The sequence below is a fragment of the Protomyctophum parallelum genome (assembly GCF_964188405.1).
Source record: "Protomyctophum parallelum genome assembly, chromosome: 21".
NCBI classification, from domain to species: Eukaryota; Metazoa; Chordata; class Actinopteri; order Myctophiformes; family Myctophidae; genus Protomyctophum; species Protomyctophum parallelum.
Window position 1 is genome coordinate 14,214,793 of NC_139713.1, and position 17,372 is coordinate 14,232,164.

At 43.5% G+C, this 17,372-nt stretch overlaps 1 protein-coding gene across 1 annotated transcript in view; it reads right to left on the bottom strand.

Annotated features, from left to right (window-relative positions):
* Window positions 1-579: 579 nt before the first annotated feature.
* LOC310878837 (RIMS-binding protein 2-like) overlaps window positions 580-17,372 on the bottom strand; it is a gene marked incomplete at both ends in the record, with an annotated part of 76,278 nt that continues 59,485 nt past the window's right edge. Inside the window, 7 exons of the mRNA XM_083793252.1 lie at window positions 580-837; window positions 6,348-6,560; window positions 7,640-7,711; window positions 9,254-9,354; window positions 10,340-10,508; window positions 11,781-11,950; window positions 15,761-15,895. Coding sequence (XP_083649378.1) covers window positions 580-837; window positions 6,348-6,560; window positions 7,640-7,711; window positions 9,254-9,354; window positions 10,340-10,508; window positions 11,781-11,950; window positions 15,761-15,895 — 1,118 coding nt within the window. The remainder of the gene's footprint in view (window positions 838-6,347; window positions 6,561-7,639; window positions 7,712-9,253; window positions 9,355-10,339; window positions 10,509-11,780; window positions 11,951-15,760; window positions 15,896-17,372) is intronic.

A 17,372-nucleotide genomic window follows, 5' to 3' on the forward strand; every position in this document is an offset into this window, starting at 1 on the left:
TAATATACCGTAGGTGTTTCTCTGTTGTTATTATCTTTGCTGAGTAAGTACTGTACGTACTGTATGTTAGAAATCCAGATGTAACCCCAAATGTGTTTTTTCCATGGCTTGTATACCCTGCTTGACATAAACACACCAATAAAGTTAATTTGATTAACAATGATAAGAGGAAAATACATGTCATGAAAATCCTAGTTTTTTTTTTTCATCATTCCTTGATTTAAAATACATCACAGTAATACTGTATGTGTGCACGGGGCTGACCATACTCTTGATTTTGGCACACACTGCACTGTACATACACAGTAGAAAAAAAAAAGAAAAAAGGTCCCTATTTTTATACTCAGAGTAAAATAAACTGAGGATTTTACTGTGTAAGTAACTTGTTTTGGAATAAATCACTGAACAAATAATTATACCACTGATTATATTCAACATAGCTCACACAAGTCCTTTTTTATACATGACTCTCCTTCGCCATGTGTCGTCGGATCAGAATTGATTGCGTTTATGCACACGATATCATAGAGCCCGCCGCGCCTTGTGCATTGAATGCACAACGAAAATGTGTGTTGTTTTTTACTTCACGGGGGACAGTCTCTTTAGCAGTTTCTTCCCCTTGGACAGCAGGCCCTTCTTCGTCTTCTTCGACGCCAGGTCTTGGGAATTGTCCCCCCGCGAGTCCAGTTGAACCGGAGCCGCCGGGCCCCTCGGCGGGCTGAGGGGCCTCATGGTACCTGGGAGGAGGAGGGGCTTCACTATGGGGGACGGGGCGCGGGGGACGGGCAGCGAGGGGTCACTGTCGACCGTGCTGTTGTCGGTGGCTTCTTCTGTGCCCTGAGGAGAGAAGCCACGTGGTGGTGGAGGCATATGGGTTTGGCAATTACAAAAGGGACCTGACCTCAACATTTTTATGAGAAATCTAAATCTAAATCCTTCAGGTTTCTGAAATAAATATTCTCACGATTAAATTTTTTTTTAGCAGACCTACAAGCTCGTAGCGCGCCACTCGGTGGCGCGCTATGAGCTTGTAGATCTGCTATTTTTCAATAGCTAAAGTATTACATAATGCTACCAAAAGGGGTTGCCGCCCGGAATGGGTTAAGTTGGGGGCGGCCAGACAATATAGCCGATCTACAGGCTCACGACGCCTCACATCATGACAAGTTACTGATCTGTCGCCGCTTGTGCGTCAGCCATTTGTGGCGTGTACTGGTGTGTACCTTAGAGTATATATGATTAGAGAAGGCACCCAGAGGAAACACTGAGGCCAAATGGACATAGTGGCCGAATGAAAGCATTGCAGTTGGCCCCAAACACATGAACGCGCTGGTCCGTTGACTATCATTGTGCACGTTCACGACGGACGTACGCTCGTGCGCGTTCAACGGCAGCGCGTTCATGTGTTTGGGGCCACTCACTACTATTGCAATCCATCCCAGAATGCACTCTGTTCCTACCCGGAAGGAGGAGTGAAATCGCCTCATGCGCTTTTGAGCAACTTAACGCAAGTGGATGGAAGGAGAACTCGGATGTCATCTCTATTCATATATACTCTAAGGTGTGTACTGTAACGCAAAGCAAGGCACACCCTTACAGCAAGTTTGAAACCTGATTTGTCAATACAATTTCAATAGTGAGTGCAAGTGTACAGTGCAAGTCACAGTGTATATATTCAACTGGTTGAATGTACAAGTGATTGTTCAAAAATAATGCCTTTTATCACAATTTTCTCCAAATGTCTATTTTAGATTATAAATTACCATGGGGGTATATAGAGTTGATGTTTGTGTCAATGACAGAGTGACATTTACAGTGAGCATGACCGAGGTGTGCTTTGCGTCATAACTCATGTTAAAACGTGTCACCTATAATTAACGGACCACATACCACATCATGGGAGTGGACCTTTGTCATGTGACAAAGAACCGTGATTTGGATTTATGTTTTATATCGTAAATAAAATAAAAACAACTAAAAAAAGCAAGAAGTTGCCAACTGGTCATTTCCTTTCATGCGTAAAAGGGTAGTTGACTGTCTGTGCCAAACAGGCTTTCTTATTAATCTTTCATTGGATACACACAAGTTAACATTAACTACAGTATTTGTCATACTGGTCTAGGGATAGCTGAACATAAAATTACATGTATATATAGTCCTCTTATAAATAAAATAACCGCTGTATGTATAGTATAGATGGTAGCCCTACAGTACTATAGAAAGAAAGAAAGAAAGAAATAACAAATTTTGGCCACTAAGGTGTCATAAGTATGAGATTCGCATACTGTATGAAGAAGAGACACAGGAAAAGACATGAAACAGCGAGCACATTAGTACACCATCCACAGGGCCACCAACAGACAGTAGGCCACGAGGGAACAGATACAGTACAGTGTACAGAACATACAACACTCAGGGACACAACTGTAGATACCAAGCCTCTTGTCTAAATGCATTGGCTGAACACACAAACGGATGTTTTTCAAAACTTATGTTTTTTTTTTTTTTAATAATGTACTACTATATATAAAATACCCCTTTCAGGTCGTGAAACATTAAAGATTAGTCTTTTCTTTTTTTTATCCCACGATTTTGTAACCCATTTTTTCACCCAGTGTCAATTATCTAATGTAATCCTGGGCGCTACACTTCCTCTGCCAACCTAGGGGGGGGGGGGGAGCAGCGGACTGACCTCATGCTTCCTTCTATGCATGAGGAGTCCAAGCTGCTTCTTTTCACCTGACAGGGGAGAGTTTCACCGGCTGAACGTATAGCGTGTGGAAGGAACACGTTATTCCGACCAGTTCCTTTCCCCCTCCATCAGGCGCCCCGGCTGGCCAGGGGGAGGTAGTTTTAGAGACCAGGATAACTGCATGTTTTTTGTGAGGGTATACCTACCCTAGGGGACATGGAGGAGAACATGCAAACTCCACACAGAGAGGCCCTTTCGCCAACCCCGCCTCGGGTATGTATGGGCAGTGATGACACGGAGGAGGACACGCCCCCAGTGTCCCCAGCGGGAATCGAACCCAGGACCTGTGAGGATGATTAATGATGAGTCTTGACTTGCAGCAGATTTAAACATTTTTTTGGTCACAATGCAAGGTTGCTAAAGTGCTGGTCTCTGATCCGATCTCGCCGGAATACAGTACGTGACTAATGCTATCACAATGGCCTTTTGCGGTTGCATTAGGATTTCCAGTTTGGTATCTCAAGTTGCTGACGACTTACTGTACAAGGCAGACAGAGCCACTTTATGGTGTGAAATGAACAATCTTCCTCTTCCCTTTTATTTGGTAACTGTCAGTCGGAAACCTTGTATGTCCTTATCATGTTGTTGTATGTCGTTATTATTTAGTACCAAGCTATGGTTAATACTATTCATGGGTTCAATGTTTAAAGGGATTGTTAAAAAGTTTTTGTATTTTTTCTTATTCTTTTCTTTTAGGTTTTCTGAGCTCAATTGCACCCAAAAGAAAATAAACTGAACTTTTAACATTCAGTAGATGTTCTGTGGTCTGGGGTTTTTTCTGGCTCAAACAAGAACACCACCAGCAATCAGCAATCAAACACAAATGTTTAGTCAAACCCATTGGACTAAACGACTCCCATTGGAAAAGCGTGTTGCCTAAAGCATTGTGGTGGCCTAAAAAACCCAAAGAAAATGACCAAACATTTTGTTTGACTGTGTTTGATACGTGTTGAATGAGGCCTAAGGGCCAGCAAATCCCATATATGTCAATGGGATTTGCCAGCAGATGTCACTGTTTTGCCTGTTTTCATTGCAGCTCAAAAGGCTTCACAGGCACAGAGAACATCCCGGACCACAGAGAATCCACCGAATGTTCAAAGTTCAGGTCGTTTGGCTGTATAATAGAGGTCATGGAACCTAAAAGAAAGACGAAAAATAAATGAAAATGAATGTCATGAAACCTTTTTGGCACGCCATTATAGGCGAAATGTTCAGAAATGTTCAAATCTTTAAAAGAAAAGTAAAAATAACAAAAAAAAAAGCCGATTCTCACAAAGCATTGTGATGAATTAGGAGCGTGAAGATCTGACATTTGTGCAACTTTTGCATGACGCTGTCACACAATAGTAGGCCTATACGTTCATTTATAAAAATGTAGGCCTACGTTAATTTATAAAATAGTAGGCCTATGTTAATTTATAAAATAATAGGCCTACGTTAATTTATAAAATAATAGGCCTACGTTAATTTATAAAATAATAGGCCTACGTTAATTTGTAAAATAGTCGGTCTACATTCATTCATGGGATGGACACAAGGTTTCTGCCCAACAGCGCCGCTTTGATTTGCCCAAAAGCAGGTGAGGAAAAAATAAACCAGACGTGGCAGCATATCTTCATCGTCAGTAAAGAAACCCAACAGCACACTATGACAAATGAAAAGTAACAACATCAACACATGGACACAGAGCGCAAAGGGCTTTGTTTTTTATATCCAATTTTTGTCTTTTTATTGTTCCATTATAACAATACAAGTATGGATGTCTCAGTGTAGCGGCTCCTTTTTTTTCCTCTCTCTCTCTCTCAGATCAAACATGGCATTATGTTTTATTAACCAACTTTCAACAGGCCTGAAAAATAGATCTTTTGATGTGTGCGCGCAGTATACAAAAAGAAACGAAGCCTCTTTAAGTAAATACAGCAGTCGGGCCCAAGAAAGTCATTATAAAATGTATCAAGTTTTTTGAAAAAAAGGCATGTTTTTTCTCTCTCTCTCTCTCTCTCTCTCTCTCTCTCTCTCTCTCTTTCTCTCTCTCTCTCTCTCTCTCATCAAACTTGAGATTATTTTTCTTATTCAAATCTTTTCTTTCAGTGTCGTGGTGGTAGAGAAACGATGTGGTACATGTGTTCAAAAATCACTTACAGCATTTTCACTACACAGTACCCCATACTTAGATTTTTGTGTGTGTCGAGTGCAAAGAGATCACCAAATTATTTGTGTGTGTAAAGCCTAATTTATATACATACTGTCGCACGATGACATGGCTTGGTTGAAAAATTAAAAAAACAAACATTTCAAGCTGACGACGCGATGCGTCGCGTGACATCATCGTACAATGGAGTATAAATTAGGCTTAAGGAATGACTTTAGCCTTTTCGTCTAATCTCTCCCTCCTCCCCTCCCCCCCTCCCTCCCTCCCCCCTCCCCTCTCATTGGCAATACCACATGCATAATAACACATATAGACCCCCCCTTTTCCCGCCGGTTGGTTCCCGATGGGAATACCGGTTCAGTTCTTTTAGGTTCTTATATAGTCCATGAGCCACAGAGCTCCAAAATTGGTGGGAAAAAAAACTGTTTATAGAATCAATCAATAAAAGTAAATGAACCTTTCAACGGTAGTAGCTTTTTTTATATTTTCGATTGTTTTGCATATTGTCCTACATAATGCCTCATTTGCATATTTAAAAATGTAAAAAATACAATAAATCATTGTCTTCGTTGTAAGTACTCGATTGGGGAAGTTTCACGGTGATATAACAATATAATCTAATATAGGTATGGTTTTGCTTCACTCGATTCATAATTAGCCCATTTTGGTCGGGAACCTCCTTTGGTGTTATCATTATGTTATGCTTTAGCTATTGAAAAATAGCAGATCTACAAGCTCATAGCTTGTAGATCTGCTATTTTTGAAAAATCAAAGAACGACTGACATAGAGACATAGCTTTTTCAGAAAAACTGTCATTTGTTTCAAACAGACATTTTTTTTAATCTGATCTCAGGGACAAGATGGGTTGACGTTCCAATTTAGGGAGCTCTGGCTCAGGGACTATAATATAAGAACCAAAAAAATAACTGAACCGGGTTCCACATTATGGGAAACCGACCGGTGGGGGGGAAAAAAAGGGGGCCACAGTTCTCTGTGTCCATATAAGGGCTTTGCTTCGTCCTTTCTCTGAAAGGTGTTAGACCGACAGACAGACAGACAGACAGACGGGGGTGCTTGGGGGACGGGGACGGGGGGTTAGGGTTATCCCCTTTTCCAAAAAGGGGGATAGGCCGGCGGGGGAGGCGGTTAGTTTGTATAGAGAGTCACCACTTGGTTCACCACACGCACAGAAAACACGGCAACACACTGAAAACAGCACATAGACGGCATAAAAAGTGGAAGGAAGCTGAGAAGAGAGACGGTGTGGCTTCCAGAGGTTCCTAGGTACCCATAGAAACCTCTAGGTGTCAGGCCGGTACAAAGGAATGGAACACCACTGTATAAAAATCAAGAGAAGGACGAAGGAGGATGGACGGACAGGAGGAGGAGGAGGAGGAGGAGGGCGGGGCCTAGCGCTGAGGGCGAGGGCGACGGTGCTGTACCCGTTTGGCCTCCGAGACGGCGGCTGTCGCGGGGGCGGAGTCGGTGGCGGGGGGCGGCGGGCGGCTGGCCGCGGGCGGCGTCTGGTCCTGCTGCTGAGGGTGAGGGGGGTAGTGGGCCGCTGGCTGGGTGTCCGTCAGGTACACCTCCACGTCGTCGGGCACTTCCTCCAGGAAGTTGGAAGGGACGAGGCCCCGGTGGCCGTTCATCTCGCCCTGGATGTTTGTGAGAGGAGAAGAAGGAAGGAAGAAAGAAACACACGAGACGGGGGGGGGGGGGGGGGGGGGGGGGTGAGAGGACCGTATAGGCGGCGGCGGTGAGAATTAACCCATTCTGACCTGAGATCAGATTCTAAAAATGTCTATTACATCCTGACAGTTTCATTATTAATCCATTCTGACCTGAGATCAGATTCTAAAAATGTAAATTTTTCAAAAATAGCAGACCTACAAGCTCGTAGCGCGCCGCGGTGGCGCGCTATGAGCTTGTAGATCTGCTATTTTTCAATAGCTAAAGCACAACGTAATGCTAACACCAAAAGGGGTTCCCGCGCAAAATGGGTTAAAGGACCACTTCACCACTTTTCAACCTATCTTCATTATATTAGGTCCTCACTAATAATCATTGATTAAAATTGCGCAATTCTTTTCTACTCGGTCCGTGTCTCATATAGGAGGGCCGTGGGCAGTTCAGGAACCGTCCTCCAGTGACATAATCGATGGAGAATACAAGCTAATAGAAACTGCAGGCTTTCTAGTCCTGCAAAAGTTGAAATGTGAAAATGGAAGCCATATCGTTCTCACGCTAATGAATATCTAAACATGATTCTTGTTTAAAAAATAATCTGCCTAATGATGATGTCACTGGAGGACGGTTTCTAAACTGCCCACAGCCCTGCTAAGAGAAAATAATCGTGCCATTTTATCATGATTATTAGTGAGGACCTATTATATGAAGATGGGTTGAAAAGTGGTGAAGTGGTCCTTTAAGAGAGTGGAGGGAAAGGGGGAGTACAAGTTCTTAAAATAATTTGAGAAGACCCAGGACTTTTCTCTCTGAATGCTTAACCCATTTAGACCCCAGAACGATTCTATACAAATGCCTTCTATCACAATGCCTTGGGTCACATTTTCACGATTTCTCAAAAATAGAGCAAGCTATGAGCTATGAGGTTGTAGATCTGCTATTTTTCAATAGCTAAAGTATAACATAATGCTTTAAAACAACCAAAAGGGGTTTCCGGGCCCAGAATGTGATGATGATGCTAAGCTGTGATGTGGTGGCTGTCACTCACATAATAGAAGCCATCTTCGTCGATATCCCCACAGACAGCTATGATGTCCCCCGCGCAGAATGTCAATTCAGCCTATAGGAAACGGAGACATAAACAGAGGGAGAGTGTACTGTACACTGTACAGTATGTTCAGTGGCGTGCACAGACATTTAGAGGGGCAGGTGCTCAAGTGAAAAAAAAGGGCACCTTGTGCAGCGCATTTTGGGGCGGGAACCCATTTTGGTGCTTTAGCTATATTGAAAAATAGCAGACCTACAAGCTCATAGCGCGCCACCGGTCCGAGTGGCGCGCTATGAGCTTGTAGGTCTGCTATTTATTTTTTTATCGAAGAACCACTGACATAGAAACATAGCTTTAGATTGTGGGGGCCTAAAATAATAATTATAGTAGAAGCGTTTTTTTATCAAGATTTGATCAATGTCACTGCATGGTCCACACACTACAAATTAAGAAAAAAAAAAGAAACTTTTTTATCTGCTCTAGCACCCCCTAGTGTCTATCTGTGCACGCCACTGAGTTTGTTCTGTCTGTGAGGTCTATCCCTGAACTATAGCACAAACTCTAGTCTGGAACGGATTGGGCCCAACCAAACCAACTAAGGTCAATATAAATGAACCGACAGGGCCAGAATAAATAAAGACTTTATCCTTCCCTCAAGGTCAACTAAGGTCAACATAAATGAACCGACAGGGCCAGAATAAATAAGGACTTTATCCTTCCCTCAAGGTCAAATGGAGGAGCAGCCAACTTTGATTGATTGATCGTATTGGAAGTTATCTTCGTATGTTCATCAAACTCACATTTGAGACAAGGGGCTCCATTTTCGTCAACGCTAAACCCCTTATCCCTAAACTTCTTTGCCTTTTTTTTTTACTATTTTGCAAAACATTTTTGAATAGTTAAAATGGCCAGTCTACAAGCTCACAACGTGTCAATGTAGATTGGCTATAGTTGAACTATTCAATTTTTTTTTAGTAAAAGGCAAAGAAGTTTAGGGATAAGGGGTATAGCGGTTATTCTTATTATTATACATGTTTCTTTTTTTTAGTGGTGCAACCACTCCAAGGAAGTATGTCCTATAACCTATGTCCCGATGTTTAGAGTACCAATAGGTCGCTTCAGACTGGTCTGATTTTTTCTTCTTGATGTAGCACTTAAAAATGTGTTACGAAAAAATCCTGACAGATTTCAGAAAAACCTACAGTATGTTTATATCAGTGGTGGATGCCAAAAACTATATGGAATTGGCTGCCGACCCCCCCCCCCCCCCCCCATCCGAAAATATGTTGTTCCAGGGACACCCCAGAAGCAAAGATTTGAGTTAAAAACGTTCACCGTGAAAGTATATATATTCAAAGATTTGGTCCCTGGAACAACATATTTTCAGGTGGGGGTCAGTGGCCAAATACGGATCATTTTTGAGGGTACTTGACGTGGAAATGCTTGAGAACGACTGACATAGAAACATGGGTTTTTCAGAAAACTTGAAGACATTCGGAGAATCGTTCCCAGGTCAAAATGGCTTAGATGTGCCAGTGTGGTGTGCGTGTGCGTGTGCACGTGCGTGCGTTTGTGTGTGAGTGTGTTGTCTACTGTAATGACAGTACGAGGTACCTCGACATCAACATTTGGGGAGCTTTCCCTCGGGTCGTAGTCGTACAGGGCGACCATCCTCCGAGAGGCCTGGTCCCGACGTTGGCCTCGCCTGTTCTGCTCTGGAGAGGCACAATGGAAGGCCACGTTAACAAACACGTTAACAAACACGTTAACAAACCTGTTCTGCTCTGGAGAGGCACAATGGAAGGCCACGTTAACAAACACGTTAACAAACACGTTAACAAACCTGTTCTGCTCTGGAGAGGCACAATGGAAGGCCACGTTAACAAACACGTTAACAAACACGTTAACAAACCTGTTCTGCTCTGGAGAGGCACAATGGAAGGCCACGTTAACAAACACGTTAACAAACCTGTTCTGCTCTGGAGAGGCACAATGGAAGGCCACGTTAACAAACACGTTAACAAACCTGTTCTGCTCTGGAGAGGCACAATGGAAGGCCACGTTAACAAACACGTTAACAAACCTGTTCTGCTCTGGAGAGGCACAATGGAAGGCCACGTTAACAAACACGTTAACAAACCTGTTCTGCTCTGGAGAGGCACAATGGAAGGCCACGTTAACAAACACGTTAACAAACACGTTAACAAACCTGTTCTGCTCTGGAGAGGCACAATGGAAGGCCACGTTAACAAACACGTTAACAAACCTGTTCTGCTCTGGAGAGGCACAATGGAAGGCCACGTTAACAAACACGTTAACAAACACGTTAACAAACCTGTTCTGCTCTGGAGAGGCACAATGGAAGGCCACGTTAACAAACACGTTAACAAACACGTTAACAAACCTGTTCTGCTCTGGAGAGGCACAATGGAAGGCCACGTTAACAAACACGTTAACACGTTAACAAACACGTTAACACGTTAACAAACACGTTAACAAACCTGTTCTGCTCTGGAGAGGCACAATGGAAGGCCACGTTAACAAACACGTTAACAAACCTGTTCTGCGTGAATCTGAACTCAGGTCAGAATGGGTTATAATCAGACCAGTGTGTGTTGTCCAGTGGAAACCTCGTATGAATCTGATCTCAGGTCAGAATGGGTAAAAAAACACCAAAAGGGGTGTGTGCGACCGTTATACCTATTCTGTCCACGGGCGTGTTGAGCGGCAGGAAGCCCTGCTTCATCAGCTGCTCCATGGTCTCGTCGTCCTCGGCCCTGATCTCCGACACCATGTTGCACGGGATCAGCCCCATCCTGCCCCGCACGTCTCCTCGGTAGAAGCCGTCCGTGTCCTTGTCGCCGTACACCTGTACAACGGCGGGGGGGGGGGGGGGGGGGGACACACAGGAGTCAGTGGCGTGCACAGATAGACACTAGGGGGTGCTAGAGCACCCCCTAGTGCCCTTTTGGCAATGTGCTCTAAAAAATACGTTTTCTTTTTTTCCCTAATGTTTTGTGTGTGGACCATGGTGACATTGATCAAATCTTGATAAAAAACGCTTCTATTCCCCCTGGCCAGCCGGGGCGCCTGATGGAGGGGAAAGGAACTGGTTGGAATAACGTGTTCCTTCCACGCGCTACGTCCAACCAGGGAAACTCCCACCTGTCAGGTGTAAAGGAGCAACTTGGACACTCAGGCATGAAGGAAGCATGAGTTAAGTCCATTGCTCTCCCCAGGTTGGCGGAGGGTGTGTAGAGCCCAGGATCACATTAGATGATTGACGCAGGGGTGAAAAATGGGTTACAAAATCGTGGGATAAAAAATATATATATAAAAAAAACGCTTCTATACTATATTATTTAGGCCCCCACAATCTAAAGCTGTTTCTATGTCAGTGGTTCTTTCGATAAAAAAATAAATAGCAGACCTACAAGCTCGTAGCGCGCCACTCGGTGGTGCGCTATGAGCTTGTAGATCTGCTATTTTTCAATAGCTATAAAGCGCCAAAATGGGTTCCCGCCCTAAATGCGCTGCACAAGGTGCCCTTTTTTTCACTTGAGCACCTGCCCCTCTAAATGTCTGTGCCCTGAAAATAGTTCCATGGCTTGTTGTCGAACCGAAACATATGCCAACTGCTAAGAGTCCAGTTGAAACTACCGTTCACTTGCATTGAACTCATTTTCCCAGAAGCCCTTGCAGCCCGGAGCACGGTTTCGTCGTCATAACGCGACACCAGGTCCGCGACAAACCCCGCAATTTCTTTTTAATTATAAAAAAAAACAGTGGAATTAAACACAAACAAACAGTGGGGTTTAGCATATTACGCAGGGCAGAAACATGGATTAAATAGCGTGGACAGCGGGTTATGCAGCAAAACTGTTTTAACAACAGCTTGTCACTAAATATAAATAACAACTACATTGGATCCATCTTAGGCCTCAACGACAAACACACACACACACACACACACACACACACACACACACACACACACACACACACACACACACACACACACACACACACACACACACACACACACACACACGACGCCAATTAAGTCAAACCAATGGTCATGAATATTTTAAAAAAAGAAGAGAAGAATTGGATGTCTCTTCTTCAACAAAAAAACACACACCCTGATAATTTGTCCCTCTTTGAAGGGCAGCTCCTCGTCAGCCGCGTCCGGGTTGGGGGACATGGAGAGAGGGTCGTAGTCAAAGAGCGCCACGAAGATCCGAAAGGACTCCTCGGTCTCCGACTCGTCGTAGTACGGAGGGGAGCGGCGGTCCCGGTCCCTGTATCCATCTTTAATTAACATCGGGGAAACAAAACATTTAAAAAAGGTACCAAAGAAATGCCATCAAACCATTGAGTATAGGTGCATTAAATGAGTAGATTCCAGAGCTCTTCCCTATACAAGGAATGGCGTGTGTTTTCTTGACCAAAGCAACCTGTGGGCATGTATTCCACAGTCACATAGGATCGCGTCGTGTGCATTTTGTGAGGCATGTTAATACAACATGCTTCCGTGGCAAGTTTGAAATAAAACAAACGGGAATATCTTCGTGTTTTTTTTTACGAGATACACCGACCCCATGCAGCGCCGTATGACACGTTAATTATCAAAATCATCCAGCAAACCGTCTCTTATCGGCATGCAAACGTTCTCATCTCATGGTCAGTCTCGTCCGTTCCATCATTCAGTGCGACACACATTCAACGAACCAATACAAACACCGCCTTGCGCGCACGGTAGGGCTTTCACTTCTAGTGATTTTTACTAGTCGACTAGTGGTTTACTACTAGTCGACTACCCGTTATGTAAAACTAAAAACAAAAACAAAAAATATATATATTTGTACATTTAAAAACTGTGTACATTGGTGACTATAATCTAGAATTCTAGCTGATCTTGAAGCCTTCAAAAACGGGGAGGAAAACTAGTCAACTACTAGTACCAGCAAGGTCAAGTAGTGGATTTACTAGTCGACTAGTTGAATAGTCGACTAGTTGAATGAATAGTCGACTAGTTGCGTAAAGCCCTAGCGCACGGCACACAGTCGTTTGTAATGCTTTTGTATTTCAATATACAGTACATTCATAAGAAAGTGCTCCACCAGGATAGTGTTGTGCTGCAGACAAACGAAGGGCAAAATATGGAATTATATTGACGTGAAACATGGACAATTATGACATGTGATGACACACAAGTACAGTAACAGACAAGCATGTACAGTAAGACCATTATGAAGCAACTGTGGACACTATGGCGAATTAATAAAGTATCGTCTTGGAAGTGTAACATGATATGTAATATTGCTGCATCTCTGATATCGATTAGGACATCGTTTTTTACTACTTTTTAGGGAATGAGTGAGTTGCTTAAGCCGTGACCTTTTTTTCTACTGTTACTCAGGGAGACAATATTATCGTTTTGTTTAGTTTGCGAGGAGCTGCATGATTACTTTCAGATAATTAGGGCTTGAAAGTAACACAATACAGTGTGGTTTGTATGTAGTGTGCTTCTACTTTGTTTGACTAGTTTTCAGGGCGCGCTACGAGCTTGTAGGTCTGCTATTTTTGAAAAATCGAACGACTATGTCGAACGACTGACATAGAAACATAGCACTGGAACAACACCTTTTCAGACGGGGGGGGGGGGGGGGGGGGGGTCGACAGCCAATTGCATATATTTCTGGGGGTCCTTGTGTGAGAAACATAGGATTTCTCAGAAAACTGTCAGGATTTTTAGAAGGCATTTGTGTAATCGACCTTGGGTTAAATACAGCAAGATACACACACCACATAAAAAAGGTTAACCAGTTTACAGTACGCAGTCACTCACTACAGTGCATATATACACTATACAGTAATTGAATATAGCCTTAAACTTCCGTCTCCCTTCATGCATGGTCGGCCCCAAGGACAGAGATGGCCGAATTGTGTCTACTGTATAATATACAGTAGTTCATGTATTATATACATGATGTTATATCATGTATTATAATACATAAACTACTTTATATCACAAAAGGGAAGGGGTTACCGTTTAACCCATTCTGATCGGGAACCCATTTTGGTGTTAGCATCATGTTATGCTTTAGCTTTTGAAAAATAGCAGATCTACAAGCTCATAGCGCGCCACCGAGTGGCGCGCTACGAGCTTGTAGGTCTGCTATTTTTTGAAAAATCGAAGAACGACTGACATTTTTTTTAGAATCTGATCTCAGGTCAGAATGGGTTAATCAGACCAGTGTGTGTCCAGTGGAAACCTGGTATGAATCTGATCTCAGGTCAGAATGGGTTAAGCAGGCATCTGGAGTTCAGTGCAGGAGGAAGCAATCCGATCGATCAATCAATCAATCAATCAATCAATCAATGAACAACAGTGGGGTGGCCATCTCGTCAGTGATGCCACTGTTTCAGTGCAGTGCAGTGAGGTCATGTGAGGTCAGTGCAGTGCAGTGAGGTCATGTTTCAGTGCAGTGCAGTGAGGTCATGTTTCAGTGCAGTGCAGTGAGGTCATGTTTCAGTGCAGTGCAGTGAGGTCATGTTTCAGTGCAGTGCAGTGAGGTCATGCTGGTGCGGCGAACCGGGGAACGACATAATAGGGGGTTCAACAGTTTGCCGAACTCATCCATCTCTAATGAAGTCATCCATTTTGAAAAGAAAAGATTTAGACGTTTATTTTTTCATATTTCTTTCCTCCTCCTCCAAGTTCAACAACGTGGTGCATCGTCAGACTATTTATTTTAAAGCAAATTTAGTGTCAATTCCTTGACATATAGGGCTCCATTTCCGTCACCGCTAAACCCCTTATCCCTAAACTTCTTTGCCTTCTTTTTTTACTATTTTGAAAAACATTTTTGAATAGTTCAACTAGTCAATCTACATTGACACGTTGTGAGCTTGTAGACTGGCCATTTTAACTATTCAAAAATGAAGTTTAGGGATAAGGGGTTTTAGTGGTGACAAAAATGGAGTCCCGTCTACAGGAATAAGTCAGACGTTGACATAATTAAAAATAAAAATATATAAATGACCCCCCGCCCCTCCCTCCCTCCCTCCAACATCATGCTTCTCGATTATTTGATTAATCGAAAAAAGTAATCGGCAAAGAAAATAATCGATAGTTGCAGGCTACATATATTATACTCACTTGTGGAGGAGTGTCCTCCACATCTACTCAACAAGCACCATGGTCAGGGAATATTACCAGAATAATGTCAAATCTTACCAAGACTTTTCCTCACCAATGTGTTTGTAAAGGTGTCTACTAACTAACATATCCCACACGGTTTATTTTCAACCAATTTTTGACAGCTGCTGAAAGTTGGGGTACCATCAACAGCAAAACGTTCTAAATTTCATTATGCTTTAAATAGCATGTGACGTGTCAAACTAGGGTGTTTTCATCATTCTGAATCCATTCCAAGCATTAGTTTTGCACGAAAAACACTACATGGGCTAAAAACGGCCATAGACCTGACCTCACCACATTTGTGATGACGGCTACGGGCATTTTTAGCCCAAGGAGTGTTTTTCGTGTAAAACTAAAGCTTGGAATGGATTAAGAATCATGAAAACCCCCTAGTTTGGCCATAGACCCCCTAGTTTGGCCATAGCCACTTGCCCAAATATGCCCAAATGTGCTGACTTCATCACATTTGTGATGACGGCTATGGCCATTTTTAACCCAAGGAGTGTTTTTCGTGCAAAACTAATGCTTGGAATGGATTCAGAATGATGTTACTTAAAGCATAATGAAACTTAGAACATTTTGCCTTATAATGGTTCCATGGTACCCCAACGTTCAGCCGCTGTCAAAAATTCCCCTAGGGTGGTTGAATATAAACCAATGTGGGATTATGTTAGTAGACAGTAGACACCTTTACAAACACATTGGTGAAGAAAGTTATTTTCCCAGATTGTATTAATATCCCCTGACTACCAGGTTTCTTTTCATTTCGGGAGGCTTTATTATTATTTTTTTTGGTGGCTATACTGTAGTCCTGTTGGTTGGTGAACGAAGGGGGGGGAGGGGGGGGGTCAAAGAGAGAGGGGGTGGGGGCCGCAGGCAGGCAGCAGCTAGCAGCTAGCAGCAGCACGACGTACCATGGGGCGGCCTGCAGGGGGCGCCTGTGCAGCCGCCTGCGTGCCTGCGGGACGAGGCCCTGGTCCTTTGTCCTGCACCTACTCTGCCATGGGGGAGGTTCCCTCCCTCACTGTTGTTACTCTCAGTGGTTATCTCTATACAGGGAAATAAACCAATCACAGAGGGGGTGGGTGGGGGGGTCAGGGGTCACCAACATGTCCGACCGTACACAGACAAAAATGTGTCCCGTGCCAATTATTATTATTTTTTTTTACTCTGTTTTTATTTACACACCATTTTAATGTATATGTTCTGATTTTTGATCATGAGACCCACTTGATCGAATGTCAAGTCTCCAGGGTTTTCTTCACAATTAGCCCTTTCACTAAGCCCCTCCCCCAACACGTCCAAGACAGCTTGACCTTGACAGTCGCTTTTTGGGGGTGGGATTTAGTGAAGGGCTAATGATATGTATGGCAATAATTCACGACTACTACAGGCACACTAGGAGTCCAACTAGTACTAGTGGTTCTCAAATGTTCTATATTTGCAAGGACGCCCCTTAATGAGTGTTCAAATGGAACCAAATGGTTACAGACCTGTTACAGACATTCAGGGCTCTATTTGTCGTCTTTCTGGTAATATTATCGTCCACTCATTTTGTACGTCTGTGGCAAAAATGGACTGTTGACCAAAAATGTCCACCAAGCCAACATGGAGATGACCCCTGGGTAGGGGGGGGGGGGTTCGGTTCAGGAACGCCAACTGAATTAAGCCTTTCTATTGCAGCAAAAATGTCCCTGCCATGCTTTGGTATAGTGGCTATAGTTAACATGGGAGCATATATACACCAAAATGATTTCAATCAGAGTGCGAGTGTCTGTGTATGATGGTCTGCGGCCCGTCTATAGCCTCGGAAACCCAGACTTTTTTGGTTTTTTTCCAGGGAGAGAAAAAAAAAAGTCTGGGGCCCGAGTCCACTTCAATTCGGCATAGAGTAGCGCAAACGTCGATCACTCTCTGCTGATTTCTGATCGTCTGCACCTTTGTTACATTGACGCAGACATGCACACGCGTACACACACGCACACACACTCCTCTCTCTCTCTCTCGCTCTAATTAATTAGGCTCATGTCCAGCAGCTGTGCCTAGTTTCTCCCGGCGAATCATGCCGGGAGCTGCATATCATATGTCCATAGCGGGCGAGAGACTATAGCGGGGCCAGCCTGTTGAAGTATATACAAGTTTGCGCGAGATCTGTTAATGTTCAGGGAATGTGGAAGGGCATGAACATGGCTCAAAGACACACATGGACCAGTGGCGTGCACAGATAGACACTAGGGGGTGCTAGAGCACCCCCTGCCCTATTGGCAATTTTGCTCTTTTTTTTTAAATTTGTAGTGTGTGGACCATGCGGTGACATTGATCAAATCTTGATAAAAAAACGCTTCTACTATATTATTTAGGCCCCCCACAATCTACAGCTATGTTTCTATGTCAGTGGTTCTTCGATAAAATAAAATAAAATAGCAGAGCTACAAGCTCGTAGCGCGCCACTCGGTGGCGCGCTATGAGCTTGTAGATCTGCTATTTTTCAATAGCTATAAAGCACCAAAATGGGTTCCCGCCCCA